Source organism: Salvia hispanica, chromosome 6, assembly GCF_029641045.1.
Source record: "Salvia hispanica isolate PSC_SH4W2 chromosome 6, Shi_PSC_v1, whole genome shotgun sequence".
Lineage (NCBI taxonomy): Eukaryota > Viridiplantae > Streptophyta > Magnoliopsida > Lamiales > Lamiaceae > Salvia > Salvia hispanica.
Window position 1 is genome coordinate 3,795,210 of NC_142697.1, and position 13,377 is coordinate 3,808,586.

The 13,377-nt window shown below is 33.7% G+C and overlaps 1 protein-coding gene across 1 annotated transcript; it reads left to right on the forward strand.

Annotated features, from left to right (window-relative positions):
• The first annotated feature begins 10,228 nt into the window (after nucleotides 1-10,228).
• Nucleotides 10,229-13,006, forward strand: LOC125206117 (transcription factor ICE1-like). Its single transcript, XM_089059930.1, has 4 exons — nucleotides 10,229-11,273; nucleotides 12,053-12,289; nucleotides 12,382-12,552; nucleotides 12,730-13,006. Exons 1-4 carry the CDS (start codon nucleotides 10,413-10,415, stop codon nucleotides 12,811-12,813), a joined length of 1,353 nt encoding a protein of 450 aa, XP_088916056.1. The 5' UTR covers nucleotides 10,229-10,412; the 3' UTR covers nucleotides 12,814-13,006.
• Nucleotides 13,007-13,377: the final 371 nt, after the last annotated feature.

Genomic DNA, 13,377 nt, shown 5'->3' on the forward strand with positions numbered 1-13,377 from the left:
TTTAAAAATATTAAAAAATTGTAAAAAAAAACGGCTATAAACGGCTAGTATAATTTTTGGAATTTTTTATATATATTTTTTATTTTTTTGAATTTTTTCTGAATTTTTAAAATAAAAATCAATTTTAACGGATATAAACGACGCCCACTCGCGGGACGGCGAGTGGGCGTCACGCACGAATCAGAGCTCGCCACGTCGCCCAGGCGCGTGGCGAGACGTCTCGCGGCTCGCCTCTACCGCGTGAGACGTGCGACGAGATAGAGACGGGATGGGGACGGGATGCATCCCACAACGGCGTCTCTTATCCGTCTCGTCTCTCCGAGACGAGATAGAGACGGTTTTGCTCGCCGCTGTGGATGCTCTTAATTGGAGGGAGAGAAGATGGGTGTAAGTATTAAAGCAGAAAGATGAAGAAAGATGAATATTTTAATAGCAGTGAAAAAAAGTGGTTGAGTGTATTAATTGGAGACAGAAAGTTACCAAAAAAGGAAATGTGTCATCTTAGTTGGGACAAACTAAAAAGGAAAACGTGTCATCTTAAGCGGGACGGAGGGAGTATTATATATTCATAATTTATTTACGTTCTTTCCTTTGTCACACTAAATTTTGTGTAATTTTTATTTAATTTCCAATTTGTATAAATGTTGTGATTCTAACATCACTAATTGACATTCTTTATAATCTAAGAATAAAAAAAACTTCTTTAGCCCAATAAAAATGCATGTATATTACTCCATCCGTCCCTGATTAATAGTCACACTTTTCCATTTCGGTACGTCCCCAATTAAGAATCACACTTCATTTTTACCATAAATGGTAAGTAGGTCCCACATTCCACTAACTCAATTCACTCACATTTTATTATAAAACCAATATAAAAAAATGGGTCACACGTTCCACTAATTTTTTCAACCAACTTTTCTTTACATTTCTTAAAACTCGTGCCCGGTAAAAGTGTGACTCCTAATCGGGGACGGATGGAGTATAAAATATTAGTGACTTTAATTGTAAAATATAGTTTTCATTTAAAAAATATTACTAGTATTTTTAATTATTTTGACGCTGTCACTGTCACTATGCGTATCTTTAATTTATATTGTACATTCTCTAATTATTTATTTCTCATTCTTCATCTCTATCTCAACTATGTACTGTTCAAGTCAAAATTATTTATGCTGTAGTTGACATTAAATATATGCAAAAATTATTAATGGTAATTTGAATCCCCCATTATTAAATTCCTGCGTCCGCCACTGACCGCAACCAACAACTCCTAAAATTCCACGTGTTTACTAAGAAATGTGTCATCTCAGCGGGTATGGGGTCATAATTATTCATATTTTTTAATGTGCATAATTTTTCTAAAAAGTGGATAATTTTGAGAGAATAACTAAAATGTAAATAATTATCATTTCAAAAGGACGAATATGGTAGTTGCGAGTATTTTTTTTGTGGACCTATCAATTTAAACCCGCTCTGCCGAATCCAAATTTATTTCCAAGCATCTAACAAAGAGTTTGGGCCAATCGAGTCCACTTGCAAGCCTCTTTTATTTTGTAGACAATAAAAGATTGGAGCTTAGGTCGTCTGACTAGAATAGAGAATTGTAAACTCGATTAAATTCACCGGTGAACAAAACCTCCATTATATTTTGAACAATAAAAGATTGTAACGACCTTGATAACCGCTAATCCGGCGAATTTTTGGGCTTCAATTGTGGAATTTTCTACTACCACTTCCTTCTTTTTCATACTGATAGCCATGAGTTTAGAGTTGGCTAAGAGCACTCCCAATGGCGACGGCGAAAATCCGGCGATTTTTCGCCGGATATCGCCGACTTATCGCCGGCCATTGGGAGGAGTTCGGCGATTTTTCGGCGAAATTCCTACCGATTTTACGCCAAGCGGCGTTTTAACGCTGGGCTATCGCCGGATCATCGCCGGCCACTGTGGGGAGCTGTTCGGCGATTTTTCGGCGATGATCAATTTTTTTTTTTTTTTTTTCCTCAACGGTCATATTCTAATTTCCACCCCTATAAATATTTCATCCTCTTCCTCCATTCATCACCCACAAACTTCATTCACACAAATTTTCAATCTTTTTTCTCTCCATCTTTATTAAATGAGTTCTGATTCATCATCTCGTGCTCAGTCCGACGAGGAAATATCACATTCTTCTTCCGAAGAAGAGGTACCTCCCGCTCCCACCGGATGGGATGTAGCGGGTTTCGCCAACAACCCAATCAACAACTATATCTCCCGCTACATATAAAGCGAGATCGCTCGAATGCAGCAGCCACCCCCCCCAACGGCCAATCTGCCGGCGGCGCCGATACATCCCTCGCAACCACACTGGTGCGCACGATCGGCTGTTCGCCGATTATTTCGCGGAGGAACCATGTTATCCGGCAGATGTATTTCGTCGCCGGTTCAGAATGCGCCGCTCCCTCTTCCTGCGCATTGTTAATGCGTTGTCCGCGCGTTACCCCGAGTTCCGGCTCCAGCGAGACGCAGCAGGGAAGCCCGGACTATCGCCCCTACAGAAATGCACTGTTGCCATCCGGCAGTTGGTATACGGAGGGTCCGCCGACATGTTCGATGAGTATCTGCAATTCGGCGAGACGACTGGCAACGAGTGCCTGAAGAATTTCTGTCAGGGCGTGCGAGAGATATTTGGGGAGCACTACCTTCGCTCGCCGGACGCAGCTGACTGCCAGTTCCTACTGGATTGGCACTGGAGGACCCACGGCTTTCCGGGGATGCTCGGCAGCATCGACTGTATGCATTGGCAGTGGAAGAACTGCCCAACCGCGTGGCGAGGCCAGTTCACTACCGGCTACAAAGGTACGCATCCCACCATCATTCTTGAAGTCGTTGCCGACCAACGGCTTTGGATTTGGCATGCTTATTTTGGTATAGCCGGGTCGAACAACGACCTAAATGTTCTCAATTCCTCGCCCCTTTTCAACGAGCGGATCAACGGGTTAGGCCCCTCCATCGAATTCACGGCCAATGGCAATGTGCATAACATGGGGTACTACCTGGCTGACGGCATCTATCCGCAATGGCCCGTGTTTCTGAAGACGATCAGATGCCCACTCGGAGATAGAAGAAGGTATTTTGCCCGAGCGCAAGAGTCTGCGCACAAGGATGTGGAGAGGGCATTTGGGGTGCTCCAATCGCGATTTGCACTGGTAAAGGGCCCGACGCGCTTTTTCTACCAGGGGGATATTGCCGATATCATGTATGCGTGCATCATCATGCATAACATGATCATCGATGATGAACACGAAGGCGTCCTCGACGTCACCAACGACCCAAGTGTTGCATCATCGAGTCACGGTGTCTCAACCGAGTCCGCCCGCCAGGGTGTACCGCACAACGAACATGAACGGTTCCAGGCGTTCATGGACATACACCAGAAGGAGGCCCATCAAGCACTACAACACGATATCATCGAAGAATTGTGGGCAAATAGAAACCGCGCCCACCGCCCTTGAATTTTTTTTTCTTTGAATTTTTTTTTCTTTGAATTTTTTTTTTGATTTTTTTTTCCATTCGTGTACTTTTTTTTTTTTTAATTTTCTTCGTTGTAATGTGTACCCGTGTTTAATACAACGAACTTTATTACTATTATTTGTTTTATCTTATAAATTAAATAAGTTAGCTTTATTATATATAAAAATAAAACAATTAAATTAGTGATGATGTAAAAATGAAATGTTGAGTTAGGGAGAAATAAGGGAGAAACCATTGCAGAGGTTGGCTAAAAGTTGGCTAAAAACTGGGGATAAATTTTGGTGCTGATGTGGCGCTGATGTGGCAGGAGTTAGGGAGAAATAAGGGAGTTTATCCCCAAACCATTGAGAGTGCTCTAAGCACACATTTCCAATACAATCTTTCCTCTCACACTTTTCTTTTATTCTCGAAACTTTGCCAAGTTTTCCGATATCTAGTGGGTTGCGGTGCTTCTACACTATATGAGAATGTTATTTTATCTTTTTAGAGGACAATACCTCATTATGCAGTTTGTTTTGTTACAACATATGGTTTCATCGATTCGACATAATTTGTTGTAATCAATAGAGTACAATTTGCACAATGCTCAAACTTTTTCTCGGTATATTTGAATAAATTAAAGGGATATTGGCATCTAATATTATGAAACTTTTAAAAAATTGGGTTTTTCCCACGAACTTTAAAATTGTCAAATAATATCACGAATTTTATCCCTTGTTTGTTTTTTCCCACGAATGAAAAAATTTATGTTATTTTAATAGATTGAAGAACAATTTTGGAGAGTGTGCTTCAAGAAAAAACTATCTTCAAAGATTGAAAAACTTGAAACTCTCAAAATTGTTGTTGAGAAATTACGAAAAAATCCGTTTATTTGAAGAATTTTTTATTCGTGGGAAAAAACAAACAAGGGGTAAAGTTCGTAATATTATTTGTCAATTTTAAAGTTCGTGGGAAAAACCCAACTTTTTGAAAGTTTCGTGATATTAGATGCCAATATCCTAAATTAAAAGTTGGAAGTTGGAACTTTGACAGATTAAGGAGATGGCCATTTTGAAGTATAGGTGAGACATTAATACCAGTTGATAATATTTTCTATGGTATTTTGGCATTTCTACTGCCAAGCGAAATTCGCCATTGGTGTCAATTTTTATGCTGAATTCGTTATTGACGGCATTCCGTATGTAGTATATTATTCTCGAACAAGTCTGAAACCATCATTTGCTTTCTCAAATCTAAGACTCAATCAATAGGAATTTAAATATTTGAACCAAGAAAAAAGTTTATACTCCTGTCCATAAAAATAGGTAGGAACATTTGGGACGACACGAAAATTAATGCATAATTGGTAAAAATACGAGAAAGGAAGAGAAGAGTAGTATAATAGTATTAGTGTATAGTGGGAGGATGGGTCCTCTTCTAATGCTTATACACCATAATCCAAAACTAAGACTAAATCTATACCTTTGGTTTTTGAAATGAGTGGATGAGATTAAAACTCACAAATTTCAATAAATAGTAGACAAAATATCAACAAAAGGGTAATATGGTCATTGTATTATCATATGATAATTTTCGTGGGTGTTTTTTTATATCAATATAGTGTATTACAAAGATCAATAATATGACATGAGAATATCAACACAAGGACAAGAAAATATCAACACATTTTTATTGATATTTTACCTACACTATATTGAGATTTCAAAAAAATATCAACACATTTTTATTAATATTTACCTACACTATATTGAGATTTTGCATACACTATATTGAGATTTTTATTGCATTTATTGATAAAATCCAACATATACGAAAATTGAAATATAAATTTTCAAACTTCATCACACGAACATCGTCGGAACATATGCAATTGAGATCTCGTTGGAATCCTTATAAAATTATCTTTAATTTGATATATTTTTTGCGAAAAAATAATTTAAATCGAGATAGTTACGTTAATTTAAAGTTTTGAGGTGATTTTAATGATAGAGAATTAACATTAATAGTCTTGAGTTTATTTAATAATTTTTTTAATTTAAAATCTAATTGATGTGACATTATTTCAACCACTAGATCTCATAATCTAATGGTTGAGATTTGGTCTTAATTTATGATGGCTAGATAGTTAACAATTAATCACTTCCCGTGGGAGGACAATAGGAATTTTTTGGAATGGAGAAAGTATATGTTGTTAATATTTTATGTATTTATTTTAAAATTTTCATGGAAATTGCAAACAGTTACATAAAATGAGACCACTAATAATAATTCAATTATTTTTTTGTTCTATTTTTTTTCTTATTATATCAAGATGACATTAAAATTCATGCTATCTCCAAAATATTTATTTTTATGTGATGAAGAGAGTATAAATTTAAAAAAAATGTGAGGTTTATCTCTTTTTACTTATTAACAATATATGTATGTACATATTATTTTATAAATTTAAAATTAAAAAAGTTATACATATAAACTTTAAATGTTAAATTTTAAATGAAAAAATACTAATGAATTTAGACTGATTATATTTTCAGGGAAAAATGGAAAAGACCTGTGTGATATGGAGTAGTTCAATAACCTAAGTATACAAATCTAATACTACTACTACTGAATTAGACTAATTATGTTTTCATGGGAAAAGTGGAAAAGGCTTGTGATACAATAGTTCAATAACCTAGATATACTAAGGAACGTACTCCCTCCGTTTTTCTATAGTTGAAGTGAAACTTTTCAACACGGAGTTTTAGAAAGGAATGTTGATTGTGTTAAATAAATAGATAAAAACGTAAGAGAGAGGAAAAAGTAAAGAGAATAAAGTATAAAGTGAATAAAGTAGAGAGAGTAAAGTAAGAGAGAGTAAAGTAAGAAAGGGTAAAAAGTTATCAAATATGGAAATGACTCAACTATGAAGAAACTTCTCGAAATGGCAAAATGACTCAACTATGAGAAAACGGAGGGAGTAATTAAATGCAAACTCTAAAAATTGTACAAACTCCAAATTATGATTTTGACCGTTAGAAAATGTCAACAGATGACAAAATAGTAGCAACAGAAAATGTCAACACAATGTCAATGATTGATAGTGTTGCTATTATTTTGAGTTTGGAATTGACATTGTGTTGACTATTTATGTTGCTACTATTTTGTCATCTGTTGACATTTTCTAATGGTCAAGATCATAGTTTGGAGGTTTAGAGTTTGTATTTTATCACAACCCGATATACTAATATATTTTCTAGAAGCTTAATTTGAAGTTCACTCTTATTGGTTGGAGGGGCATGTTTAATATATTTGGATAAAGTGAAGGAAAGAAGGGAAATTCACACTAATTCTCAAATGGAGCATATTTTCAGCAAGGTTTAATCTGAGTCCTTTGTCTTCTTCTTACAAAATTAGCTGTACTGCAAATTGTAATGATTTGCTTGCATCCTATTTTTAGACAAAACACAACAGAATAATAAATCAGGCTTACGTTGCTTAACAACCTATATTACATAACAAACGAAAAGCCTGAAATACCTTGCAAATTATTCCAACTGTAAAATCACTGAACCCAGACATTACATGAGACAAATGGATGTCAGCTCTTCAGCTGAAAATTATAGTAACAAACATATTTCCATCTATTTTCAATCTTTTAACACTAAAAGTGGATAACTTTTTTCTTATAAAAGTAATTTTTCATCCACGACATGCTTTTTTCTGGATATTATAAAATTATTTTCATCCACAACATGCTTTTTCGCTTTGATATATATCTAAAAGAATGACCCATCACTTTTTTTATCTATATCTTATTTATTCAGTTCACTAATAATATCTAAATTATTTTTTCTCTCATATTTTATTAATTTCATTTAAATATGCACCATTAAAATAATTAATTGTGAATGAATAGAGTAATGTTGTTCTTTTTTCCTATGTTTTCCCTAACAAGAAACATGAAAAAAATGGAACCTAACTAAAATACTAAATTTTCATATATTTTCTTATATTTGATTATATTCTCTTTTTAAGGATTAATGGAGTAAGTAGTAGTAGTAATTGTTATTTATTCCAAAAATTACAAAAAGATTAATTCTCTGATTTACCTTTAATGCCTATAATAAATCATACATATATCTTCCACATGGCGCAATTTAAAAGAGTAATTTAGCCTTAGGTTACTACAAAAATGAATTTTAATTTAATTCGTTCTCCATACATTATAAGTTAAATATTTATATAGTACAAAAATATATATGCGTGTTTTCTTTGACAGAAATAATCTGATAGTATACAATACATATTTCCCTTCTTTTCCATTCACTTAATTAACCTCTTTTCAATCATTTACAATAATCTAGGACGAAACGACATGTATTTGGGATTTCTAATAAAGAATACTAGTTTCACGTATTTGGATTGAATAAGTGACCTATTTCTAATATTGAGAGTATAGATCTAGCATTAGAATATCACAATTCGTTGATATTACAAAGTGGCATTAGTGTTTGTGTAGATTTGGTAAAAGATGAGTTAGCGAATAATCCAATTGAAAATTATAATCTCTCCATATTTATATCATAATTAAGGTCTATGGACATTAGTCCATAAAACATTGATACTTTTAGACGAATTGATTTCGACGAAATCGCATTAAATATAGTACTATTTTATTATTAATATTTTATTTTTGTGACGTTCCATATTAATTTCTTCTGATCATATTAGAACAAAGACTAATAAATATACTTTTCTCTTTCGTCTGCTACTCTCTTTTTCTATGCAAATATTAATATTGCTGGATTAAGTTAAGGAAGGAATGTGATTAGCTGTATTGCAAATTGAAATCATTTGCTTTACTACATTCTATTTTTAGATAACAACAGAATCATAAATCAGATGTACCTTCCTTAACAACATATACATATGTGAGATTATATTGTTGAAAAAAGCCTGAAATACCTAGAAAATTATTTCTACTATGATATCGTTGAACTCAGTTACTACGGGTCATATTCTAATACTTATAGCATCCTAATCCAAAATTAAGACCAAATCTTTATTTTTAAATTTTAAAATGAATGGATGAGATTAAATCTTACGAATCTCAATAAATAGTAGACAAAATATCAACAAAAGGGTAATATCGTCATTATGTTATCATATGATAATTTTCGTGAATGTTTTTTTATATCAACATAGTGTATTACAAATATCAACAATATGACATAAGAATATCAACACTAGTATAAGAAAATATCAACACATATTTATTGAGATTTTTACATAGTTTTATTGAGATTTTTACTTGGTTTTATTGAGATTTTTTGATGTATTTGTTGATAAAAATCTGGTTATCAACATTTACGAAAACTAAAATAAAAAATATCAAATTTCATCATCCGAACGTCGTCGGAACATATGCAATTGAGATCTCGTTCAAATCCTTATAAAATTATCTTTAATTTGATATATTTTTTGCGAAAAAATAATTTAAATTGAGAGAGTTACGTAAATTTAAAGTTTTAAGATGATTTTAATGAGAGGGAATTGGCATTAATACCCTCTAATTTTATTTATTAATTTTCTTAATTAAAAACATAATCTGTGACATTATTTCAACCACTAGATCTTCTAATATAATGACTTAGATTTAGTCTTAGTTTGAGATTGTTAATTAGTTAGCAATTGATCACTCCCGGTTACTATATATTATCTTTAATTGAAAATAATATAATAATTATATTTCCCTCCTTTTCCAATTTTTTAACAGTAAAATTAGATAACATTTCTCGTATAAAAGTAGTTTTTTTTTTTTTTCTGAAATAGCCTCATTTTCAGGATATTCAAGTATTCATTTATTGCATCCACAATCAATAATGTTTATCTATAAATATTAGTTTTTTCTTAAATAGCCCCATTTTCAGGATATTATAATATTCATTTCATGCATCCACAATCAATAACGTTTTTTCATTTTGATATATCTATAAAGATTAGTCTTAACTTGTAATAACATGACCAATCACCTTTTATCTCTGTCTTATTAGTACTCCATTCGTTCTTTATTATTTGAGTCTTTTTACCATTTTGATACGTTCCATGGTATTTGAGTTATTTCTTTTTTAGTAAAAGACAATATATTTTTTATCACTTACTTTACTCTCACTTTTCTCTCTTTATCTCTCCACTTTTTTCATTTCATACTTTATTGTTCATTTACTTAAATTACTTAACACAATTTTTCTTAAATTGCGTGTTGAAAAGAAACGCATGAAGTATTACATTTTTACTACATTGCAATCATTTTTATGTTTATTTTATTAATTTTACATTACAATTACTTATTCATCGAGGGCAAATTTTTTCTCAATTTTTTCTATATTTTTTTGTACAAGAAAACATGAAATAATAAATAGAAACCAAATACATAGAAAATTTCATATAAATTTTTCTTGAATAATAACTGCAAGTTCGAGAATTTGTTATTTCAAAAGAAAATATAGTTGCCAGGTGTATTAAAGTTGAGAAAAAAATATAATTGAATATTTTAATACTAAAAATAGAAGAAAAATGTGTGATTCCAAAAAAGTACTAAAATGCAGTGTAGTAGTAACATTTAAACTGAAAGGTGGACGTCTCGGTAAAATGGAGTGAGTATAAATTAGTGCAAAATGCAGAAATCCTATATATATATATATATATATATATACACTATCACTATGCAGATGAAAGATACAGCTGCCGGTAGTGAAATCTATTAGTATTGACACATTCATTGCCTCACTCAACCAAAGACTCAAACAAACCTACTTTTCTATATCTCTTTGCATTAAGTAGAAGTTTCATTCCCTTTCCTTTCCTTTCCCCAAACGATCAATCCAGAAATTAATTGAAGACAAAAGGAGGATGTTGAATGGCATGGTCTGGATGGACGGCTCCAAAGGCCGAGACGACGATGACCAGGCGTCGTCTTGGCCCGTGCCTGATCCGCCACAAAACAACAACGACGACAACAACAACAATAACAATAACAACGGGGACATGAGCTTGGCGAATAATAATACTAATGAAGAGATGGAAATGTCGAGCTTCAAATCGATGCTGGAAGCCGAGAACGAAGAGTGGTACATCGCCAACGGCTCATTCTCACCGAGCTTCAACAACCCCATGGCTGTGGATTCGTCGGCGTCATGCTCTCCAACATCAGCCTCCGTTTTCAGCCACCAACTCAACTACTTTCCACAGCCGAAGCCATTGTTGATCCAAAACAACAACTTGGAGAGTGGATATCCGGAGACCGCATTGAATAATAATAGTACTATTCATCACCGGATTCCTAACTGCGCCGACGCCATGCTGGAGGGTAATTTGTTGCTCTTCAACAACAGATCCAAGGTTTTAAAGCCGCTCGGATCATCGATGGGGTCTCAGCCGACGCTGTTCCAGAAGAGGGCTGCTCTTAGGAAGAATCTCGGGAGTAATTTGGGGTGTTTGAGCTTAGATAGAAATATCAACAATAATCAGATATTACTATCTAATCATGAGAGGAAATTAGGAAGCAGTGGGGATGATTTGAGCATTGATGGATCTAATTTCAACTGTGATTCTGACGATGATAACTTGTTAGAGAGTAGTGTTAGGAACATCGATGGAAAGGGGAAGAAGAAGGGCCTTCCGGCCAAGAATTTGATGGCTGAGCGCCGCCGTCGGAAGAAGCTCAATGATAGACTCTACACGCTCAGGTCTGTCGTGCCCAAGATTAGTAAGGTATATATGCTTCTAATCACTAATTCTTTTCAATTACTATTATAAGTTTTTGTTTCTTTAGCCATTCACGCTCTTTGCAAGCTTCATTCATTCTTTTTCTTTAATTTCTCTCGTGATATATGTTTTGATTTGATTTAACAATTCACTAGTTTTGTTTGGTGTGTTATAATGTACACTGATTGAGAGAGAGAGAGAGAGAGAGGCATGCACATTAAAGTAGTGTGTGATGTAGACTGATAGCATTTATTTTGGTCACATGGAATCTATGAAGAACTTATTTTTCTGAAATACATGTTGCATTCAGGACCACAGACCAGAAATTCAAATACTAGTATACTTTTATTTACACATTTTCTATATTTTCTTCAGATGACATTTGAATTTCAGCTGAAAATTTTATTGTATATATGGGGCCCCATCCCCATCACTTATTATTTGTCATTATTGTTACCACCATTTACTATTTATTCATTCCTTAACACAAAATGGAAATTCAATTTTCAATCACTGATTCTGACACTAGCTAGATACATGCTCTGACTATAACTAGAATTGAAAAAACACAGAGCAAAAAAAAAAAATCAATCAAAGATGGAAATCCTAATTTTGATGTTTCTTAAGCCACGTTTATTTGAGTAATTGAATGAATAGATAAAAATAATTCAAGCCAATGTAACCATTTAGTTTGATGAATTGATTGGTTTTAAATTTGTTAGACCATTTTCTGTATTAATACAAATTATCACTCAACATGTACAAATCCAATGTTATCGAAACAGATGGATAGGGCATCAATACTAGGAGATGCCATTGATTACTTGAAGGAGCTCCTGCAGAAGATCAACGACCTCCACAACGAACTCGAGGCCATCCCGGGTGCGTCCACCCCGACCACAAACATGAGCTTCTACCCAATGACGCCTACAACGTCTGGGATTCCTGCCCGGATCAAGGAAGAGCTCTGCCCGAGCGCCTTTGCAAGCCCGTTGAGCAGCCCCACCGGACAACCGGCTAGGGTAACTTACTCAATTTGATAATCCACATATATATACTTGAATGATATATATCAAATGTGCAATTATTAGAGTATACTTATATGTTTTGATAGGTTGAGGTGAGACTAAGGGAAGGAAATGCAGTAAACATCCACATGTTTTGTGGCCGTAAACCCGGAATTCTACTCTCCACTCTGACTGCAATTGACAATCTTGGCCTAGACATCCAACAAGCTGTCATCAGCTGCTTTAATGGCTTTGCACTCGATATATTCCGAGCTGAGGTATTTTTATTGTACAGCATCAGTTACTACTATTAAGGTTTGATAGTTGAAGATGATTGAGAATGTATATTTTAATTTCAATAATTTGTTTTCATCTATTTGTAACTAAGCTATCTTCAATATATAGTACTACTATTGATTGTTTATACCTTTACTATGTGTGGAATGTGTGATCAGCAATGGGGAGAAGGGCAGGAGCTGAACCCTGACCAAATAAAGGCAGTGCTCCTCGATTCAGCTGGCTTCCATGGCATGCACTGATCACCACCTTCAACTCTAAACAAGTGATCTCTGCCGATTTCGATCATCAATTTTCTTTGTTTTGTTATTTAGATTTGTTAAAAGAAATGTTTTTTCGTTTGAATTCCCAGATGTTGTTAATCCATTTTGCTATTGTCGTTTATGAATAAGCCTTGTTATGGATGAGTCGCTAATATATCATTTTCAATTTTCATGTTGTTTTGCTTACATTTTTTAGAGCTTTTTATATATGAGTGCTTAAGCTCTACTTTCTTTCAATACCTTTTCAAAATTTCTCAACCAATCAAATTATGTTTTGAAAATAAGTCGTAGAGCTTTGACCTTTGAATCATTTAATGATTTACTACTACTTTATAAAAGTCTATTAATGATTTGTTATATAAGATTTTTATTTTTATTTTTGTCGAAAACCTTATAATAACCCTCTTTTGTGATTTATGCTTAAGTTCAGTCACAACGGAGAGCCGAGCTGAGAACTCGAAGTGTACAATTAATTAGGCAACAACCAATCTTTAAAAAAGTGCGACACAACTAGACCATAAAATAGAAAAAAAAACACCAAGA